Below are 22,771 nucleotides of genomic sequence, written 5' to 3'. Positions count from 1 at the left end.
AGAAATAAAAATTCAAATTTTTTCAATACTAATAACATTTTCCTAATTTTTCTTAGTTTCTTTACAAGTTTTGAAATAAGAAATAATCTTAAACTATTTTAAAATATTTTATTTTAACTTATTTCAAAAATGAATACGTTAGTTGCTTGTGTAGCTTTCTTAACAGTTAGTAGTCTGCTTGTATACAAATAGCATCAGCAAAAGATTTTTATCTAAAACTTTGACCTTTAAATAAAAAAATCATTTTCTTTATCAGTTGGACAATTTACATCCGCATATGCTAAATAATACTAAGTTTTCCCAATACGACTTCCTCTTCTTTAATCGGGTACCAAAGGTCGGTAGTGAACAGTTAATTGAATTAATTCATCGTCTAAGTGAAATCAACAATTTTGACACGGATCGCGCATTATTTGCAGAACCAATCAATAATCGTTTAAGTGACTACCGCCAAGAAGCATTAGCAAGTGAAATTGTTGATATGGGTGAATCATCAGCATACTCAATGCATGTTAACTACATAAATTTTAGACAATTTGATCTTCCACAACCAATTTATATTAATATGGTTCGTGACCCAGTAGAACGTGTTATTAGTTGGTTCTACTATAGACGTACACCTTGGACAGTCGTTGATATGTATAAACTTTCAAATAAATTTCATGAAAGTAAATGGTATCAAAAAAATTTTGAAGACTGTGTTCTAAGTAATGATAAGGAGTGTCAATATGTGCCAGAATCCGGGTTTAAGAATCAAATAGTTGATCATAAAAGACAGACATTATTCTTCTGTGGTCATGACATTGTTTGCGAGTATGTATTCAGTATAAACATTTTATTTATTTTTTTTTAAATTTACTTGAATAATGAGATATGCTTGTTTCAGACCATTTAACTCCATTGGAGCTTTACAATTAGCAAAAACAAATGTTGAACGCGATTATGCAGTTGTAGGCTCCTGGGAGGATGTTAATATAACTTTAAATGTATTAGAAAACTATATACCACGTTTTTTTAAAAACGCCACGAAAATTTATTTTGGTAAATGAAAAGTAAAAATGTTTATTGCTTAAATCTAATGACAAATATTTCAAATTAGATGGTGAAGATGCATTAGCCAAAGAACCACAAAATACAAATCCTTGGAAACCAAAAATTAGTGGGAAAATAAAAGATATAATACGAAAAAATTTTACAAATGAATACGAATTTTACTATTTCTGTAAACAACGTTTATATAAACAATATTTAGCTTTGCAAAATGTATAATGACATAAAATTTCAATTTATATTTATTGTAGATGTCATGTATAATATACTGTTTTAATATAAAACTATGTTATTTTCTTGATTATTTTAAGCAAATTAGAACAAATATAATTGAATTCAACTTCAGTAATGTCTTTTTCTACCAGAGTATAATATTTGATTAAAATGTTTGAATTAACCCTCAAGGCTATAATATCAAGAAGAAGTCAGTCAGTATAACTGACTGATGTTGACCTAATCTGGGAAAGCAATACTAGAGATATTACTACCTAAGCAATATCAGCTTATGACATTGAAATATCTTTAACAAGAAATATTCTAAACTTCAAAAAAAATTCTGAAATTAAATATAGAAGTAAATTTGAAGCATCAAAAAAAATTTAGAATAAATTAAATTTTTCAAAGTCAATTATTATTTTTTTACCACGAATGCAGAGTTTAGTACTCTGAACCTTTCAAATTTAAAGCAATTGACTATCGCATTTATTAACCGATCAAGCCAAAGCTGCATAAAACTGCCGTTTTTCCAATGTTAATACTTTTGTTGTATTTTTCCGATTTCTCAAAAAGTAAAAACCAAACCAATTGTCGTGTTTTTTAATTAGAACATGCTTATAAATCACAACTTATTGAAATTGTAGTCAGTTGTCAACAAATTTTAATTGCTAAACCATTAAATGAATATATTTTAGGGTTTTTTAAAGAAAAATATATGAGTTGATTGCTCTAGACAGCTTAAAAATTAATTTAAAACATTTTAAATTTCTGTTTCTTTAATAGTAAATGTTCCAGTAAAGCAATAAAATAAAAAAAAATTCAAATGTCATTGTTAAGCTGTAAAAATATTTCAGGCAATCCATTGCAAAACACTAGCAAGTAGTGTAATAAAAATTTACTGTGCTAATTCAAAGAAATGTATGAAATTAAATATTTGTGAAAACAACGGAATTATATATAGAAATAAATTATTATATAGTAAAAAAAAATTTATTAAAAATTATGTACTAACATATTGTATTGGTAATTAAACGAACATGTTTTTTGTTTGTATTGTGTATCTGTTTACTTTCTATTTTCAAACTCCACAATTGTTTTTGAGCATAGCATTCATAATACAGTGTCCTACATTTTTGTGTCTTTGAGTTATTGAAACATAAAATATCAAACAACTTTTCGTGCAGCTTCAATTAATCAATGCTAATATGCTAAATAATACGAAATTTGCAAAAAGAGATCTGCTGTTCTTTAATCGGATACCGAAAGTTGGCAGTGAACAGTTAATAGAGCTGCTACATCGCTTGAAACATAGAAACGGATTTACGGTCAGTCGTTCGTCTTTTTCAACTCCAGTATTATCACGAATGGACAAAGATGAACTACAGGAATTGACATATCGTTTATATGATTTGGGCGAATCTCACGCCTATGCTATGCATGTTAATTATATAAATTTTCGAAAGTTTGGTTTGACAAACCCAATATACATAAATTTAATACGAGATCCAGTAGAGCGTATCATTAGTTGGTTTTACTACAAACGTACACCTTGGAATGCTGTTCAAATGTATAAGATAATAAAGAAATTTCAAAAACCAGCGTGGTATAAGAAAAGTTTTGAAGAATGTGTTTTAAATAATGATCCCGAATGTATATATATACCAGGTTCAGGATTTAAGGGACAAACAAATGATCATAAAAGACAAACATTATTTTTTTGTGGACATGAACCAGATTGCGAGTAAATATTTCTTAATATATTATACATATATTAAATCAAATTATTATATTAAATTCTTATATTTAATATATTATACATATATTAAATGACAGAGAAATTTTATTCGCAGACCATTTAACACAAAAGGTGCATTAGAGTTGGCTATAACAAATGTTGAACGCGACTATGCAGTTGTGGGTTCATGGGAAGACTTGAATATAACACTAGCCGTTTTAGAACACTATATACCAAAATATTTTAGAGGTGCCAAAGCATTATATTATGGTAAAAATTGTTTAACACAGAATTTTGCTGTTATTATTATATATAAACTTTTTCTAGATCCGAGTAGGGGGTTATCTGGAGAGAATAGAAATGATAATCCCTGGAAACCAAAAATTTCTAAAAAAATCAAAAACCTAATTAAACAAAACTTTACTATAGAATATGAATTTTACAATTTCTGTAAACAAAGGCTTTATAAACAATATTTTGCTATTAAAAATAGAATTTGAATTTCTTAAAATAGAAAACAATTATTTATTTATCTTACATACTTAGGAAATATTTTTCTGCTTCTTTATTTGACAATTTGATTTCGAATGTAGGCGAATAAGAATTAAATTGTCTTTTGTACATTATATTTAATTAATATTGATTCATAAATACAAATATTTATGTTGCATTCATTTATTTATGGTACAGTCTTACCAAGGAAATTACTTAAATATAAATTATTTCTTAAAAAATATATGCATTCTATTATATGCACATACATATATATTATAGTTATATCAAACATGCATTCTATAATCGATGCAATCAACGAATGAATTGTCGCAGAGCATATTTGCAATTGTAAATTCAGCACAAACTTATTTAAAATTAAAAACTTCTGTTAAATCACTTTTCGCTACAACAAATGTTATATTTTTTATTTCATTTTTGCTTCTATGCAATTTGTTTTGCATACATATGTACATACACACATATATAATAGATCGAACGATCTTTCAGGAATAACTTCATACGTTATAGAAAATATCGAAATAAACTTAAATCCTGCAACGTTATGCATATTTACGCTAATATACATTTGGCAATTATAATTCAATTAAGACGTCAATCTTTTCGCAGAATACTGTGAGTATTATTGGGGATCACTAAGTTCGTCGCGGAGCATATTTAAACAAATTCTGTTTTAAAAAATTATATATAGTAATGTTTCAAATATTTTTAATTTTTTTTACTAACAAAAAAATTTTTCTAGTGATATATTTTCAAAACTTTATATGGAACGGTATTTCCTCATTTTCAAAAAAAAAAAACGTATTTGATATGCTTGCATGTAAAGTTGTCCTATTCATTATTATGTGTTTTCTAATTATATCGAATAAAAAAATAATGTGTAAATTTTAAAAGTTAGATTATTTGGACAAAATGGCCCTGAACAATACAGTATATGCACAAAAGGAGTTATTATTTTTTAATCGTATGGAAAAAGTGGGTAGTCAATCAATGAGTACGCTTCTTATTGCATTGTCACGAATAAACAATTTTACACCACATCGTAATGCGCCAGTAGCCACTAAAAAAATAACCGAAACTTTGGCAGAAGAAAAAGCTTTAGCTGTGGAGCTTAGCTCCATTGATGAGGCTAGTTCCTATGTAGAACACGCAAATTGGATTAACTTCACAGAACATGATTTAGCGAAACCTATCTATATGAATCTAGTGCGTCATCCCATAGAAAAAGTGATGAGCGCTTATTATTATGTGCGGCATCCATTTATTTATTTAAATTATTTCCAAAGAAATCCAAACAAACCAAAACAGCGAAAAGTTTATTTTGATATATCATTTAACGACTGTGTACGAAAAGAGAACTATCCGGAATGTGTATTTGATGCAACCAATCCATACAATCAAGATTGGCGAAGATTTACATTACATTTCTGTGGAAATTTACCTGTATGCGAGTACGTATGAAAAATTGGAAATTTAAAAGTATTATTAATAACGAATGTTATAAATGGGGTTTTATTCTTAAACGCGTAAATTTTGAGTTTACAAAAATTTCTGAAATATATTAAGCTCTAAATCTGTTAGATTAGATAACATTACAAGTCGACACGATTAATTATTTTAAGCTTTTAAATATATTTAACAAAAGTTTTAATTTAGTTGCTTTGTGACAAAATTAAAATTAAAGATTTCCTGTTTTCTGGATCAAACTTCAGTAATTAGACTGCTAGACACTAAACGCTGACATGATGCACTATTTTAGTATGTTAAATATGTTTAACTCAAACTTTAATTCTGCTGCTTTGTGGTAAAATTAAAGTTTTTCTTTCTTTCTGGATCAAGCTTCAGTATTAATAATTAAATTTCCATATACCCGTATTTTCCCTCATTAATCATTTACATTATTGGAACGAATAATATAACGAACTATTTATATTAATCTGTACTATGGCAATATTAATAATATATGAGCTAAAGAATTACAAAAAGAAGTATATACATTTAAATGATACAGCAAATCATTGTAATCATCATTAATAAAATCAGTTCTGTAACTGATGCATACAATATAAAATTTTCTAAAAAAATTAAAAAAAATAAAATTACTTCTTAATTCAAGATTTATACAATCAAACCAATTCAACTTAATAATACTGTCAAAGCTGAACAGGAAGTACTTTTTTTCAATCGTCTTGAAAAGGTTGGGTCTCAGTCATTATCACAACTGATAATTACTTTGTCAATATATAATAAATTTATACCACACCGTAATGCACCTTACGCTATAGCACCAATCTTGCAAAGTCCTGAAGAACAAAAACTTGTTGCTGAAGAAATTAGTGAACTTGGTGCTGGTGTTTCGTATGTTGAACATATCAATTGGATTAATTTTACAACTTTTAACTTACCAAAACCAATTTATATAAATCTTGCACGTCACCCTATTGACAAAGTTGTTAGCGCTTATTATTATATACGACATCCAGCAGTATATGGGTATTATGTTAAAAATAATAATGCAACACTAAAAGAGAAAGAATACTTTGATATAAGTTTCAATGATTGTGTCAAGCAATCCAAAATCAAAGAATGCATTTTTGATTCAAAAAATCCCTATAATGCTGATTGGCGACGTTTCGCCATGCATTTCTGTGGTAATGCTAAAATTTGCAAGTAAGTAAAGTAAGTTGGCGATCCAAAACCAAAGTAAATTAGATAGATATATAAATTCAATATAAATAAAAATAGCAAGTCTATATACCGTCACGCATAATTTTTATAGGGAATTTAATTCACACACCGCTATGCAAATTGCCAAACGAAATATCGAACAGGAATATGCAGTTGTTGGATCATGGGAGGATACTAACATAACATTAACTGTTTTGGAACATTATATACCGAGATTTTTCCGTGGTGCTACTAAATTGTTTTACAGTATGTTTATATTTTAAATATATATTATTTATTTTTTATTGACCAATGTATGAACAATACCATTAGGTGATGTGGAGAAATTTCATAAAAACGCAACACCACATTCAAATGAACTGGATCCCGACGTTGAAGCTAAATTAAAAGTACAATTTGCTTTTGAAATAGAACTTTATAATTTTTGTAAACAACGACTTTACAAACAATATATTGCAATTAAAAAAGAAGAAATGTTGAATATGTTTAATTAAACATATAAATGTGAATTTAAAAATATATAACATATTAAAATATATATAAGTTTATATTTATTACAATTTACCTGCACAATGAATTTTTTAGCATTAAGTTTTAAAATTATTTATTTAATTTATAAATATATATACGTACAATTTATGTTTTAAGAATATTTGTGAAATAAAAATGAAGCAATAAAATAATGTATCAGATCTTAAATACAACATGTTTTCCTATACATAAAAACCATTTAAATTAAGTCATTTATATTTTAATTAATTAAATATTTCTTTCAAATAACTCAAATATATTCAAATAGGCAAAAAACAATAAAAATCTGAAGTATGATTTTTAAATATAGTTACGTCATGCATTTTAAAAGAAACAATGCATATGAACTGTTTCACTAAATTGTATTCATATTAATTGCTCCAATTGCAAAAGTATAAAATGCTCAACTTAGTTTACATAATAATTGTACATATGTAAAAGTGGTATTTACGATCATGAGTAACGAGCGCGGGAACCCAGTAACATTGTGCAGTGTAAAGCGATAAAAAACTGCAAATAACACTTCGAGGAAATATATTGCCACTTTGTACTGTTACTATATTAGTCAATAACTGTAATACTTACTCAAGACCGTGAATATACCTCTTTATTAAAATATACTATATAATAAATGAAAGTACTGGCAAAATCAAGTAAAATACATGCGAAAATTGATTCGAATGTAGTATAGCAATTTGAAGATCCTCGGTATATCTTTTTGTGTCTTTATATGAAATTATCTCTTCTTATAATATATTCTTCCTAACGATGTAACTAGCAACTTTTATGTCTAATTAGTATTTCAATTGTGGTAAAGCAAAACTTTAATAGACGTACAATTCTTCTGACAGCGCCTAGTGAGGTCATATGGATTAGTTATTAGTTAGTTAGTAATATATGAACTAAAACAGCCGTATTAATGTATTATAGAAAGTGTTCACTAGAGTGCTGTATTAGTTGATACTACGAACTTACCATGAACATAAATTCTTTATTTTATTACTTTGTTTTAAAAACAACAGATCACCATCGTATTACATTTACGAATACATCTACATAACTAAATAGCAGTTTAGATGCCTGAACTCTATTGATTTATTTGGTGTTGAACTATAACGCTCAAGTATGGAAAATTTCTTCATATATATTAAACTAGTTGTTTTTATACAAATGTTATCTGAAAGGACATAGAGTTCTGATGCAATTTTGAAGACATTTCGATCTGTCATTTCGATCTGTCATTAAAATCAAAACAGCTAATATTTAAATACTTGTTATAAAAATATCATCCCGAGTAAAAAGGTACTCAAAAGGATACAGAATGATAATGATAATGATATCCTCTTTGCATGACATTAATTTCAATAGATGTGAATAATGTTTTAATCCCAGTTAACCGATTTTTAATACAGTACACTTTAATAATATCATCCGCAACTAATTAAGCGCTAATTTCATCGATTATTATGATACTTGTAGGTCAGACGAAAGATAAGAAAAATATCACTTATAGTTTTTGTTCCTCTAGAAAGTGCTTAAGTATTCCATGTTCTCCCTTTATCAAGTATCTATCTAATATCAGCAGACTAGGTGCCGCTAATATTTACTATCAATGATCTTTATTGTAGTAGTATTCCTTCCTAACTTTAAGATATTATTTTCAGAGTAACTAGATTTTCAACTTTTCCTTAACTAACTTAGCAAACTATTTATTACGTTTTACCAATATATTGTTTAAAAATTGTCTAATAACATAACTCATTATTTGATGCCATTTCCAATTTTCTTATTAACTTTTGCTTACTGCATATTGTATAATTTGTACTTGGTCTACTTAAAAGTATAGAATTAATCTTTAATTGATAATGTTTTGAATTTCAAATTTCACTTCCGCCTTATAGATATATTATTTAAATGCTGATGATTTAAACAATACTAAAAGAGCAGACATCAATGTTGTACTTTTTAACCGCGTCCCAAAAACTGGTAGCGTTCAATTGATTGAATTAATGCGTAATCTTGGTAAAGTTCACAATTTTGACGTGGACGTTGATCCGCAACAGGCTGGTATACGGCCATTATTAGATGAATATGAAGAAAGTGATTTTATTGATAATGTAGAAAATATAGAAGATGGTAATATCTTTGTTAGCCATGTAAATTACTTGAATTTTACCAAGTATGATAAACCTCGCCCAATATACATAAATATGGTACGTGATCCAGTGGAACGTGTTATTAGTTGGTACTATTATATAAGAGCACCTTGGATTTTTGTACCAAATAGACGTAAAAATAACAGACCAATGCCAAATGCACAATGGGTTAATACCGAATTCGATCAATGTGTAATGAGTGGTGAAAAAGTTTGTACTTTTATCGAAGGTTCATTTTTAGAACGTGTTGGCGATCATAGACGTCAAACATTATTCTTTTGTGGTCATAACGAACGTAAATGCATGTGAGTGTAAAGTCATTCAAGTTTTGATGAGGACATATAGAAAATAATAAATTTTTTCCAATTAGGCCCTTCAATAGTCAAATACCTCTAGAAATTGCTAAGCGAAATGTTGAAAAAGAGTATGCAGTTGTTGGTACGTGGGAAGACACTAATATTACATTAACTGTCTTGGAAAACTATATTCCTCATTATTTTAAGGGAGCCACAAAAATGTATTATTGTAAGCAAATGCAGATTCTTTCAAAAGTGGAAAAATATTTATATATATATTAAATGTGCAGTATGTGTTTAAAAATATGACAAGGAAACATTTTTCTTAATATTCGTACATACAGTTTTATATGCAAACATACAAAATATTTAGTACAACTTATTTTTACAAACGTAATATAATTTTTTGAAAATAACTAAATATTTTCAAATGTCGTAAATTGCCTTTTTAATGGGTAAGAAAAAGAACATTTCATACAAATGTATGAACAGTTCATATTTATACAATTATCGTACGATTGACACAAATTGCGATCCTCTCCGCATTTCATAAAAAAAATTATAAATAAAAATTCATATAAATTTACATTAAATTGTCTGTCTGTAAATACTAATATTATTACTATTTTAAGTATTATTATTATTAGCATTACAAGAAGCAATGGTACTCCCCCTTTTATTGAGATACATTTTGCTATTTCTGGAGAAAATCGTTTAAACTAACCTGATCAATTTCAAGCTTTTAATACATCTAATAATATTCTTTAATAGAGGGCTTCAGCTCTATTAATGTAAATGTCCAGACCTCATGCGTGAATGAACGAAAAATAGAAATATTAGATTAGTTCCTGACAAATACAGGCTTTATAAAAAATTGTATATAAAACTTCTTTGTTTATTAGAAACACATACTAGTACCTTTGAAATTGTAAAGTTATAAAAAAATATTTTTCCTAAAAATTATATTTAAAACTTATTGAATATCAACCATTTTTAATACAGCCGGACTGAATAATGATATACAAAACAGTAATCCAATGAAGCCAATAATTAGTGAGCACATTAAAGATCTTGTACGTAAAAATTTCACGCGTGAAATTGAATTTTATCAATTCTGTCGGCAAAGATTGCATAAACAATATTTAGCGTTAAGACTTGATGATCTTATGAAAGCTGACAAAACTTTGGGAGAATTTAATAACATAGCGAGAGCTGTTAAACGCTAACCATACTATTATTTATTTTAAGTTTTCTATATTATATAAAAAATAAATTTCTATTTAATTATATATACAACAATTTACATTTTTATTTTTATTTTTATTCTCTTATTGAACTCATCTAATTAATTTTAAAATTTCTAAGAAAATAACTTTATTAAAATTCGCTTATTAACTTCTGCTGCAATTTGTCTGAATAATATTAGAATGAGTGCGACATTTATTATATAAGATAGAAAAAAAATAGTAATAAGCAATTCATCGATCTTATTAAAGCTGAGTTCACTCAGTGCCCATAGGCTTAATAACACGCGTAAAGCTGAAATCGATGTAATATTTTTTAATCGGTGCGCTAAAGTTGGTAGTGAATCTCTATTAGAATTATTTAATAAACTAGAAGATTTCAATAATTTGAATATTGAACGAGAAGGTTTAAGAAGACCAACTAAGAGACAATTAGAACCTAGAGAAGAACGTGAATTAGCGAAAACAGTTTCTGGTTTGGAAGATGGATCTGTATACATTGAACATGTAAACTGGTTGGACTTTGAAGACCTTGATATGCCAAAACCAATATATATAAATTTAGTACGTGATCCTGTGGAACGTGTTATATCTTGGTTTTATTATGCACGAGGAGCATATAAAAATGCTATTGAATACAAAAAAGATCCAGAGAAACCAACTCGTTCCGCTGCGTGGTATAAAAAAGACTTTAATTTCTGTGTACGCAGCGGTGATCCGGAATGCCAATATGTACCGTACACTGTCATTGATGCAACTGGCAACTTTAAACGACAAAGTTTATTTTTCTGTGGACATAGTCAGGATTGTTTGTAAGTTATAGCTTATATTTATTATTATATATATAATAATAATTTCTACTGATAATATATCATTCTTTTGCATATCTACACAGATATTTTAATGTAATAATCAATAATATTAGCAATAATGCTATTTTTTTATAATTATATTAAATGCCTAATTCATAGAAAGGTTTCATAGAAAGATTCATAGAAAATTCATAGAAAGAAAGGTTAAGACCTGTATTTTGGTGTATGAATTCATATTAGTTCAACGAAATTTCACTACGATGTCCGAGTATTCGAAAAGATTTAAATCTAGCAATAGAAAAAAATTTTTTAAACACAATATGCTCTAAATTTTTATATTAAACTCTTATCTGAAAGATCCTCTTACGTATTTAACACTTGAATTGCATTGCTTATTTTTCAATATAATCTATTTTAATAACAATTAGTGTTTGGATTAACTCACATGCATGAGATATATTTGTATATCAACGGACCATTAGCTGCAATATGTTAGAATTCACTTAAAATTATTATTTCAGCAACTGAATTTATTTGCAACTGATATAATGAAATAAAATTAATTAAAAATAAAAATTAACTAAATTAGAATTATTTTTAATTTTTTAATATTATTTAATCTTTCCAATTTTTAGCAAAATTAAATTAAATTAAATTAAATATTGGAGATTTGTTATTTTAATGTCGATAATAAGAGCTCTGCTAAACTGAAGTTCATAAATGGACAGTTTGTACTTTTTATAGAAGGTACATTATTTTGAACAAAAAGTTGGATCTGTACTGGATCTGTTGCTATACACTTAAAAGAGCTTTCCCTGTACTGCTAAAATGGAAATGTCTTTTGTGATATTAATTTTGCATAATTTTGATTAGATAGATTAGATAGTTAATTATAAACATTTCAATACCATTTACTATATCCGATGTTGATGTAATTAATCAAAAATGAAGTTTTTATATAGTGTTATTCCCGTTTTAATACAGCTATGTTTAGAAGTGTCTTTTTTTATAATAAAAAATTATTGAGCTATATTTTTATATATTATTACCATTTGTAAAATATCTGTAATATTATGCGACAGTAAGTGATGTTTAAATGAATTTAAAAGTAACGCATTTTTTTAAATATATATATTTTTTACATATGTATATTTACATAAAACCTATTAAAATTAGCGATATAAAATTTATAGGCCATTTAACTCACCAGCAGCAATACAAATGGCTAAAGAGCATGTGGAACGCGATTATGCTGTAGTGGGTTCGTGGGAGGATACGAACATAACTTTGACAGTTTTTGAGAAATATATTCCACGCTTCTTTCAAGGTGTAAAAATTGTATTTGAAAGTAGGTGTTTCAATTGGCAAATGAAGTAAAAAACCAAAAATTTAATTATCGCACCTATTTTTTTTTAATATTTTAGTGCATAATGAAAAGATTACAAATCGTAATAAAAACAAACGAAAACCAAAAATTGACGAAGATGTTAAGGAAATGATACGCAAAAATTTCACACACGAATATGACTTCTATTATTTTTGTAAACAACGTTTGTATAAACAGTATTTAGCTATTAGTCTTAAGGATCTAAACTTATAATAATAACCATTTCAATATATTATAAATATAAAAAATACCCATAAAGTTAAAAAAAAATTGATCTTTCCTTGTTTTTAATTTCAAAGCATTGTATCTAATATTTGTAGAGGATGGCTCATTTATATCGAAAACAAAATTCCTCATTTATATTTTATTAATTAATTTGTTCAAGTTACTTTGAGTGTTGAAATGAAGGAAGTAATTAACTTCTAAATATTTCTGTTTTAATTTTTTACATATTTTTTTAGTTTGTATACTATTACCATTTCATTTGTGAGTTAAGTGTTTTGTGTTCTGTGAGTCAGTTTTCAAACTAAAATGACAAATATAGTTACTAAATATAAAATAAAAATACAGCTAGAAAATCTTTATCCTGATGATTTAAATAATACTGGCAAGTCAGAATCAACAATACTATTCTTTACACGGGGTGCTAAAGTTGGTAGCGAATCAATGCTGGAACTGCTGCTTGCACTATCTAAGCCTAATAATTTATACATAGATCGAACAGGCCCAAAACAACCAGGGAAAAAGGAAATGCCAAAACCAGAACAAGAAACTCTTGTAAAGTATATAAATGACTTAGGCAATGGGTCGGTTTACATACATCATGTGAACTGGATTAATTTTCATGAATTTCAATATCCTAAGCCGATTTTTATAAACTTGGTACGAGATCCTGTTGAACGTGTTATAAGCTGGTACTTTTATATACGAAATTCCTACAGAAATGCAATTGAGTTTCGAAAACACCCAGAGAGGGAAATTAAACCAGCTTCTTGGTACAAAAAGGATTTCAATAAATGTGTACGTAGTGGAGACCCTGAGTGTCAGTATGTTCCATTTACAATTAATGAATATAGTGGTAATTTCAAAAGACAATCCATATTTTGCTGTGGACACAATAAAGACTGCTTGTAAGTAAAAATAATAAATAATTTAAAAATAATATCATTAAAAATAATCAAACAAGAAGACGGCAGTTAAATATTTCTTGCTTAATGCGTTATATAGACCTTTCGATTCACCCTATGCTGTACAATTGGCCAAATATCATGTGGAAACTGAATACGCTGTTGTAGGCACTTGGGAAGAAACAAACATAACATTAACTGTATTGGAAAACTATATACCCCGATTTTTCAATAATGCAACCGAAGTATTTTATTGTAAGCCAAACTATTTCATATCGAACACTATGTTAATATATTAATTAAAACTATTTTTAAATTTGTTTAATACATGTTTAAACATGTACATTTAGCAAATTATGTACAAATTACTAATCGTAATAGGAATCATAGAAAACCTCATATTGATGACGATGTCAAAGCCATGATACGCAAAAACTTTACTAATGAATATGATTTCTACTACTTTTGCAAGCAGCGATTATATAAACAATATCTTGCACTAAGGCCCAAAGAATTTTTTAATTAAGTCTTAAAAGATTCTTAGTCTCACAAAAGGTTAATAGAACAATAAATGCTCAATTCTATCATTTAGATGTGTTTATAAAATGATATAAAAAAAATAAAAAAATTCTAAAGATGTGTTAACATTTATTTTTTACTTGCACTCATTTCATATTTTACTTACGAATATTTTAATATAAATAAAACAATCATTCCATTAAATCTTCTAAACATCTTATTATTAGATAGTAACACAATAGACTCTCATAACAATTTTGATGCACAGCTGAATTCACTCAACATAGATCATCTAAATAATACAAAAAGAGCCGCTTTAGAAGTTTTATTCTTTAACCGTGCTACGAAAGTTGGTAGTGAGGCTTTAATGGAATTGCTACAGCGTATGGCGCCATTAAACGACATGACAGTGATAACAGTTGGTCCTCTAAAAGGGAGTCCACGCACCCGCAAATTTAAAGAGCAACGCATACATGCTAACTGGGTGGCCGACTTGGAAGATGGAACTATTTATATCGAGCATTGTAATTGGTTAGATTTTTCTAAATTTAATTTACCAAAACCGATTTATATAAACTTGGTTCGCGATCCCGTCGAACGTATGATTAGTTGGTTTTTTTATGTACGTGGTGCCTATAAAAATGCCATTTACTTTAATAAAAATCCTGATGGTGAAATAAAACCCCCAGAATGGTTTAAAAAGGATTTCAATCACTGTGTGCGTAGTGGTGATCCTGAATGTCAATACGTTCCACATACTTTCAATGACCGCGAAGGAAATCATAAAAGACAAAGTTTATTTTTCTGTGGTCATGACAATGACTGCTTGTAAGTATGCAAACATAATATATAAAGTACTATTTATTTATGTATATATGTACAACACAAATATTTTCTATTAAGACCGTTTGATTCACCATATGCAATACATATGGCTAAGCTTAATGTAGATCGTGATTACGCTGTAGTTGGTACCTGGGAGGATACAAACATAACATTGACAGTTTTTGAAAAATATATACCAAGATTTTTTAAAAATTCGAGAACAGTTTATAACAGTAAGTAGAAATATAAGAATCGTGTCATTTTAAACAATAAAATAATACTGTAATTTCTCCATATGAAGCGCAAAAATTATAACTAAATATTTAAATAATACTTAAGCCCTTTCTTTGACAAATAATCGTATTTTCAATAATTTATAGCTCAAATAACAGTTCATTTTCTTGTAACATATTTTTATAATTTTTATTACAAGTTAAATATAGCAAAACTATATGCTTATATCGTATAGTTTTTAAATATGTCTTTTGTAATATAATACAGATTTTATAATTAAAGGTTTTGCTTGACTAGGGTTATTCTGATGCCGTATATAAAGGGGAAAGTGGTTGTGCGACTTATACCATATCCCCACCCCCGAAATATTTGAAATTATTTTGCATGTTTTCATTATATGAAATATGTTCATATGAAAGAACTTTAATTTATATTTCAAAAACGAAACAAAATTGAAATTGTAACGAAATTCACTTATAGGATTACTAGCATAAAATTAAAAACAACCAGTTTCTTTATTTTTGATTATTGTTTATTCAATTCTATAAAAAATGAAATCATCCAATTATTTTCGAAAAAGCGACTAAATCATAAGGCTTCACTCACTTTTTCATAGTATCGTCATTTTTCTAAAATTAAGATTTTCTGATAAACCTAAGCTTGTTACACGAAAACCACCGATTAGATCAGACAATAAGATTTTTTCTTTACCATTTGTTTTGTCCATTCTCGATGCTCTGAATTCTGCTTGCATTACATTACATATATAAGCTAACTTTATATAAGTTATAAATAATTCAATTATTTTTATATTTGACGGTGTCGTTTAATTGTCATTCTTTATTATGATTTTCCGTCCTTTTTAATATCAAAGTTTACTTGCGTCTTTAATTTTAATTGAGATTTATAAGAAATATTTTTTAGAATTTTTTATCTTATTTTTCGAGTATGAATACATACACTTAAAATCCTTCATAAAAAAGTATTACTGTTATAATTTTTTGAACGAACTTTATTAACCCAACCACTAAGTGTATTCAACCAAAAATAAGTTTAAATTAGAAGGATTCGAACAGTTATAAAGCAACAACAACAAAACTTTTAATTTTTTGAAATTTGGGTGACCATACAATGCTGTTTCGAGTATTATCAAGTACTTATCGTCAGTGACCTTTTAGGAAATATTCGAAGATCACTCATGACAAATACTTGGCAATACTCGAAACAGTGTTGTATGGTCAGTCAAATTTCAATATATTAATTAAAATTTTTGTTTTTGTTACTTCATTATTGTTCGAGTCCTTCTTACTTAAAAATAGTTTCTTTTCGTCATAAGACGTGTTATATTTGACTTAGAAATTAATATTTATTAAAAATTTTTTTTTATTTCAATATTTGTAATTATCAATAAGATTTTATAAATAAGAATTTTTAATTACCCATTAAATAAGTTTTTACATTTCCTTTTTACTAAAATTATTAAAAACTATGTTATTATAGTAATTTCTCTTTGTCAATAACAGCATTACTTGAATGCAAAGTGTAAAGATTTTAAAAATTTAATTTAATTATATGAAAAAAATAGAATATCTTACTTATATGCAATAAATGAGTTTTGAGTTATTTTCATTTGCAACCGCAATTTTACTTAAATCAGTACAATTTATATATAATTTAATTAAAATTGTTTTCGGTTCTCGAAAAATTGGCATTTTAATTTTTTTTTTTGAAAACCATCAAGCCAGTAATCCATTCAATAAGAAAAAATCATCGTTATTATTAGTTTTAATTAATTTAATATAAATAACATTCAAAAAATAAAATAACTTTCCCCTAATGTGGAAAGTAACAGCTTTCTTTTGAATTCCTAGATTAATATAATATATATCAAGTGCTAATTATTATCTTATTTTAATATAATCTTTAGCCAAACATATTTATTGTTAAATTCAATTTTTTTATATTTTTTATTTAAATTAAAAACTAATTTTGTACTTTATAATTGATTGCAACACAACAAAATTTGTTATTTACCGATACCCGTTAATAATGGTATCGGTTACTTTCTTTATTCAAATACAACACTATAAATGTGTTTAAATTTTTGAATTCCTTACCTATTACCTACTCTACTTTCATATTGTTCTTCTTTTACTATTTCTTTTACTACAATAAAATTCTTTTTTTAATGTTATTTTTACAACAACATCATTTTTTATTTTCCATTATCCCAGTGAACATTGATCGTCTGCAAAATCGTAATAGAAACAATCGGAAGCCGAAAATTGATTCGGATGTTAAGGATTTAATGCGCAAAAACTTTACAAATGAATATGATTTCTATTATTTCTGCAAGCAACGTTTGTATAAACAATATTTAGCACTTAAATTAGGAAATTATATATAATTATGTGAATAATTAAAAGTATTAAGTTTATAATATAATATAAAATTAAAAAATAAAAATAAATACATACCATTTAAAATACGTACTATATTGTAAGTTTTTGTTTTCTTTTTGAGTGATTTTTATTAATAAAAGTTCCAGCAAAATGTTTGTTGTTTTAATAATAGGAACGCAAAAATCTATAAATATAAAACTATTTCATCAGAAGGGAACTAAAATTTAATATGTATAACTTCATCACAACTTTCATCACAAAACCAGTGCATTCATTGCCACCACAAATGCATGAATTTGCACACTCACATACACAAGTTGCACATATTTTCGTATGTCCGCCATTTTGAAAAAATCGTTAAATAACTGCTATTTAAATTCCTTAAATGATAGTTGTTTTAATAGTTGATCAATTTTATTAACAATTAAACAATGTTAATTTACACATAAGTTACACTTTCGCTAAAAATAACGCAATCAAGGACCACTATTTCACTTAATATTACGAACGAACAACAACTCTTTTCTTCACGATCGCGTTACAGCTAGCACAAAGCCAATTGTCAGGAGTAGTGATCAGTGTTGCCAATCAGCAAAATTTTTAACAATAATTTGAAAAATATTACAATTTTTAAATGTGTACTTGAAATGGTGTCACCAAAACATATGGATTGCACACCTCTTTCACAATGTAAAATATGCATATGTAATGAAGTTGCATGTACATAATCAGAAAAATTATTTGTAGCTGAAACTCATACATTTGCGTTCTTTTTGCTTAATATTGTGCAAAAATAATAGCCAACTTTTTTAAATCGAATTCTAAATTGTAAACTAATCAATATGCGTAAATGAAAAGTATTAAATTATTTTAAATAAACTATTTGAATTGTGTAGATTTTTTTTTTGCATTTTTAATTTGTATAAAATCAATTTTTTTGTAATTTTGTTTTAAATTTTTTGAGTGGTTACGTCGAAATTATTTTAAAGTCGGTTTTGTTTTTAGGATTTAAACTTTTATTTCGTATGTTGTGTTTTATATATCTGCACACGTATTTCTTCAAATTCACCTTCATCAGGAGAATACAGGAATTCAAGAATTCCTTTAAATCAAGACTTTAAATCAATTTTTAATTGAGCAACTTTTTTAAAAGCTTTCAATTAAATCAAATGATATTACATTAAATATTATTAAAAAAAAACTAATGTGGCCTTTATTTAATAGGTCACATTTTTAAATATTTATTGTTTTATAGCTCTTATAGTCAATAAATTATTTGTAATATATTTAAATTATTATGAAAAATTGTTAATTTATATATTTAAACAGAATATTTACACACAAAAAATCGTTATTTTTCTTAAATTTAGCATCCCTACAAGTATTGCCAACATATAAAAATATATAAAAAACATCTGTTGGCATTACAGGAAATGAAGCTTATTGAAAACGAATTTGGTGTTAAAAAAAAAATTATGTCTAACATATAATTTTATTTTAATAAAAAATTCTTGATAATTTTTATGATCCCATATTAAAGATTCAATTACATAAAATTATTCAATTTATTTATGAAAACGTCTTTATGATATTTGCATGCACAAATTATCCGCATGTTAAATATTTACCCTTGTGCAAAGCTACTGGAAAATGCAAACAAATTATCAATCACCTCGGAGAATATATATTTTAAAAGCACAATTTTAATGGCAACAGGTATGTTTAAAAATGTTTCAGTTTTATTATTATTATTAAACAGTAACTTATTTTTATTACTTCAAAAGGTAATTAAAATTTTACAACAATCGTTAAATTTATGATTTTTTCTTATTTTTGTCAGATGCAATCATTAAATGTAAATGATTTGAATAACACGCGAAAATCTCAATTAGATTTAATATTTTTCAATCGGGTACCTAAAGTTGGTAGCCAGACTTTTATGGAATTGCTGCGACGCTTGTCGGAACGTAATAATTTTCAGTTTCATCGTGACGCTGTGCAAAAGGTGGAAACAATACGTTTGGCAGAAGATCAACAGCAGGAGTTAGCTGAAGTCATAAGTGAATTACCCGAACCATCAGTATTCATAAAACATGTCTGTTATACAAATTTTACAAAATTTAATCTTCCCACCCCCATTTACATAAACGTTGTGAGAGATCCAATTGAACGAGTAATCAGTTGGTTTTATTATGTGCGTGCTCCTTGGTACTTTGTTGAAAGAAAAGCGGCTTTTCCAGATTTGCCACTACCCCATCCAGCTTGGTTAAAGAAAGATTTCGAAACATGTGTTTTGTCAGGCGATCAAGAATGTACTTATACACAAGGCGTTACAGTGGAGGGTATCGGTGATCATCGGCGGCAAAGTTTATTTTTTTGCGGACATGCGTATGAATGCACGTAAGTAATAAAATTTTTTTTGCGATTTAAATTGATTCATTTTAATAATTTTATTAATTTCTTTTAAAGACCTTTTAACACTGTGGGTGCACTAGAACGTGCTAAATTTGCCGTAGAGAGTCAATATGCCGTTGTTGGTGTGTTAGAAGATTTAAATACTACGTTATCAGTATTAGAGGAATATGTTCCAAGATTTTTTGAAGGTGTACGTGAAATTTACGACAGTAAGTAAATGCTTATTTATATTTGAAATTAGCACTATAAAGTATTTTTTATATATAATTTATAGGTAGTGCAGAATATTTGACAAAAATCAATAAAAATAATTTCAAACCTCCAGTTAGCGAAAAAGTAAAAGATATTGTGAGACGCAATTTTACAAATGAAATTGAATTTTATCAATTTTGCCGCCAAAGATTACATAAACAATATCTGGCGACGCATTTGCCACAAAAACTTCTTGCAAACCAAGTGAATCTATTAAAATAAATATGTTATTGTTGTTGTTTTGGATAATGTAAAGTGTGTGACTTCCTTTTCTGTATATTGTATGTAATTTTATCATTTTCATATATATAAACCACATTTTAATATAATTTTTTTTTTATTTTACATAATTTTAATTATATTTTCTATTATACTATTAAAAATTGATAGTATAAAAATATTGATTTTTATACAAATTGTTAAGTATATAAATCCTAGACTAATTTCTATATAAGTTATAGTTCTCTGTTGTACTAGGTTAAAATTTTTAATATTTTATACTCAGAACTAAAAGAAATTTTAAAATGTGATTAAAAAATGAACAAAATATATATGTATTGTTAAATATTTTATTTCATAGAAAACTTAAGTATATTATTAATATATAAAAATTGAATAAATAACAAAAAATAAAAAACAAAATTCGAATTTTAAGTTGTTTTAATTCATTTAGATATGAATTTGAGTGTAAGTATGATTTTAAAAACAATTTTAAAAGAATGCTCTATTAAGTTATTTTAATTCATTTACATAGATTGGTATGTATTTAAATGTAAGTATGTATGTAAAAATAAATTTTAAAAACAATTAAATATAAAAGTTAATGAAGTGGATATTATATATGTATTCAAGTCAAGTTAGGAAATAAATACAAAAATCTAAAAACAAAAAATTGTATTTACCGTTAACTTATTAACATTTATTTATATATATACATATTTATATACATAAATTATTGCTATAAATATGAACAGTTAAACAACTTATTTAAAAAAGTTTAAATAATAAGGCCGTTAAATAACAAATACTTTGTATAATAAATTTAAAAAATAATTGTTTGAAAATTTTCCATAAAGTTGTTTAAGTAATATAATAAAAATTTTTAAAACACTTAAAGCAATGAATTTTGAATATAATAATTAAAGCAGTTAATAAAGAGTAAATTTTAAATTTAATTTTATAAGTATTTACTTACTCATAAAATGCTTAAGTTATAGATAAATAGTAATTAAAACATTTAAATTATTACATTTATAATGAATGAGATCCTATACTCCAATGTGAGAAAGGATAAATTAAAAAAAGATATTAACAACACATATTTGAGTAGATTTTATTTTAATTCTGTTAAAAGTTATAGTTATAAAAAAATAAAAAACAGTCAATATTATTTGTCTTTGATAATCTCAAACTAAGTTTTTTGATAAAAAGAAGAAAACATGAGTTAATATTAATGCACTTGTATTGTATTACAAATATTTTGTGTATTAATTTATTTTAAAATTTTATGTTCAAGGTGCATGTATTGATGTTTAATTTATTTATGATATCGAGAACAAAATATTTGATTTCATAACCGGCATAGTGTAATATTTTAATGAAATATCTAATATACGAGTATCTAATACATATTTTATTTATAACTAAGTAAATGCACTTGTACATTTATAAAAACTTTTTTAATTAAGTAAAAACCCCTACGGCAGTGCATAGATAAGCCTCTATTACAATGTTTTGGTGTTGATTATATAAAATACTCACAGATTTTCACGCATGACAATGATTATTATAAAATTTATATAGATACATTTGTACATGATTATATATTTCTTACAACAAATATTTATTTATATAAATATGATATATACAGATAAATATGCAATACAAATGTACAAATTAAATTTTTTGTGAATTTAAGTATATCTTACATATGAGCATATATACTTATGCACATGTGAGTATAAATTCATTACAAAAAATATGATAAGTTCTTATTAATACTGGGGACTATAAATTACACTTGAAATGATTTGTACATTTGTTATCAAAACTTGAAATTGCATTTTTTACTGAAGATTCGAATTATTTATGATAGTTTGTGTTTTATATTTATACACATACTGTATATAGATGTATGTATATATATGTAATATCAAATACATATATATATATATTTCTGTAAATATATTTTATATATATTTATATTATGTGTAATAATAATATATATATATATAATATGTAAAATAAAATATATATATATTTCTGTAAATATATTTTATATATATTTCTATTATATATATTATTAATATAAGTATGAATATATTTATAAAAAATGAATTTTAAACTTTTCGATGCAATGCTTTGTCACT

General features: G+C 26.1%; 4 protein-coding genes across 6 annotated transcripts in view; all 4 read left to right on the top strand.

Annotated features, from left to right (window-relative positions):
• LOC119668416 (heparan sulfate 2-O-sulfotransferase pipe) overlaps positions 1-20,723 on the top strand; it is a 42,327-nt gene extending 21,604 nt beyond the window's left edge. Inside the window, exons 1-4 of one of the 3 annotated variants that reach the window (XM_038077915.1) lie at positions 19,281-19,451; positions 19,576-20,135; positions 20,205-20,359; positions 20,425-20,723. In XM_038077915.1, coding sequence (XP_037933843.1) covers positions 19,576-20,135; positions 20,205-20,359; positions 20,425-20,624 — 915 coding nt within the window. In that variant the 5' untranslated portion in view covers positions 19,281-19,451 and the 3' untranslated portion in view covers positions 20,625-20,723. Of the gene's footprint in view, positions 1-13,198; positions 13,759-13,855; positions 14,011-14,105; positions 14,283-19,280; positions 19,452-19,575; positions 20,136-20,204; positions 20,360-20,424 lie in introns of those variants that run through there. The other 2 variants (XM_038077913.1, XM_038077914.1) reach the window with 2 other exon arrangements.
• LOC119673254 lies at positions 130-10,411 on the top strand. Its single transcript, XM_038084508.1, has 11 exons — positions 130-165; positions 257-813; positions 887-986; positions 2,451-3,007; positions 3,117-3,271; positions 4,413-4,965; positions 6,294-6,448; positions 6,515-6,657; positions 8,635-9,194; positions 9,260-9,414; positions 10,188-10,411. The coding sequence occupies exons 1-11, from the start codon at positions 130-132 to the stop codon at positions 10,409-10,411; spliced, it is 3,195 nt and encodes a 1,064-aa protein (XP_037940436.1).
• LOC119673246 (heparan sulfate 2-O-sulfotransferase pipe-like) lies at positions 10,613-12,841 on the top strand. The gene is made up of 4 exons (XM_038084489.1): positions 10,613-10,618; positions 10,682-11,241; positions 12,435-12,589; positions 12,666-12,841. The coding sequence occupies exons 1-4, from the start codon at positions 10,613-10,615 to the stop codon at positions 12,839-12,841; spliced, it is 897 nt and encodes a 298-aa protein (XP_037940417.1).
• LOC119673243 (heparan sulfate 2-O-sulfotransferase pipe-like) lies at positions 14,348-15,345 on the top strand. The gene is made up of 3 exons (XM_038084486.1): positions 14,348-14,351; positions 14,502-15,102; positions 15,178-15,345. The coding sequence occupies exons 1-3, from the start codon at positions 14,348-14,350 to the stop codon at positions 15,338-15,340; spliced, it is 768 nt and encodes a 255-aa protein (XP_037940414.1). The 3' UTR covers positions 15,341-15,345.
• Positions 20,724-22,771: the final 2,048 nt, after the last annotated feature.

This window comes from Teleopsis dalmanni, chromosome 1 (genome assembly GCF_002237135.1).
Source record: "Teleopsis dalmanni isolate 2A chromosome 1, ASM223713v2, whole genome shotgun sequence".
Lineage (NCBI taxonomy): Eukaryota > Metazoa > Arthropoda > Insecta > Diptera > Diopsidae > Teleopsis > Teleopsis dalmanni.
Note: the sequence above shows the minus strand (reverse complement) of the source record. Positions and strands in the feature narration are given on the sequence as shown.

What these genes read in the sequence shown, in the direction of transcription:
- LOC119673243 (XM_038084486.1), top strand. An exon ending in GGTCATGACAATGACTGCTT is followed by an intron (nt 15,103 to 15,177) that starts GTAAGTATGCAA and finishes TTTTCTATTAAG; the next exon opens with ACCGTTTGATTCACCATATG.
- LOC119673246 (XM_038084489.1), top strand. An exon ending in GGACATAGTCAGGATTGTTT is followed by an intron (nt 11,242 to 12,434) that starts GTAAGTTATAGC and finishes TAAAATTTATAG; the next exon opens with GCCATTTAACTCACCAGCAG. An exon ending in TGTAAAAATTGTATTTGAAA is followed by an intron (nt 12,590 to 12,665) that starts GTAGGTGTTTCA and finishes TTAATATTTTAG; the next exon opens with TGCATAATGAAAAGATTACA.
- LOC119673254 (XM_038084508.1), top strand. Translation starts at nt 130, where the DNA reads ATGAATACGTTAGTTGCTTGTGTAGCTTTCTTAACA. An exon ending in GGACATGAACCAGATTGCGA is followed by an intron (nt 3,008 to 3,116) that starts GTAAATATTTCT and finishes TTTTATTCGCAG; the next exon opens with ACCATTTAACACAAAAGGTG. An exon ending in TGCTACTAAATTGTTTTACA is followed by an intron (nt 6,449 to 6,514) that starts GTATGTTTATAT and finishes CAATACCATTAG; the next exon opens with GTGATGTGGAGAAATTTCAT.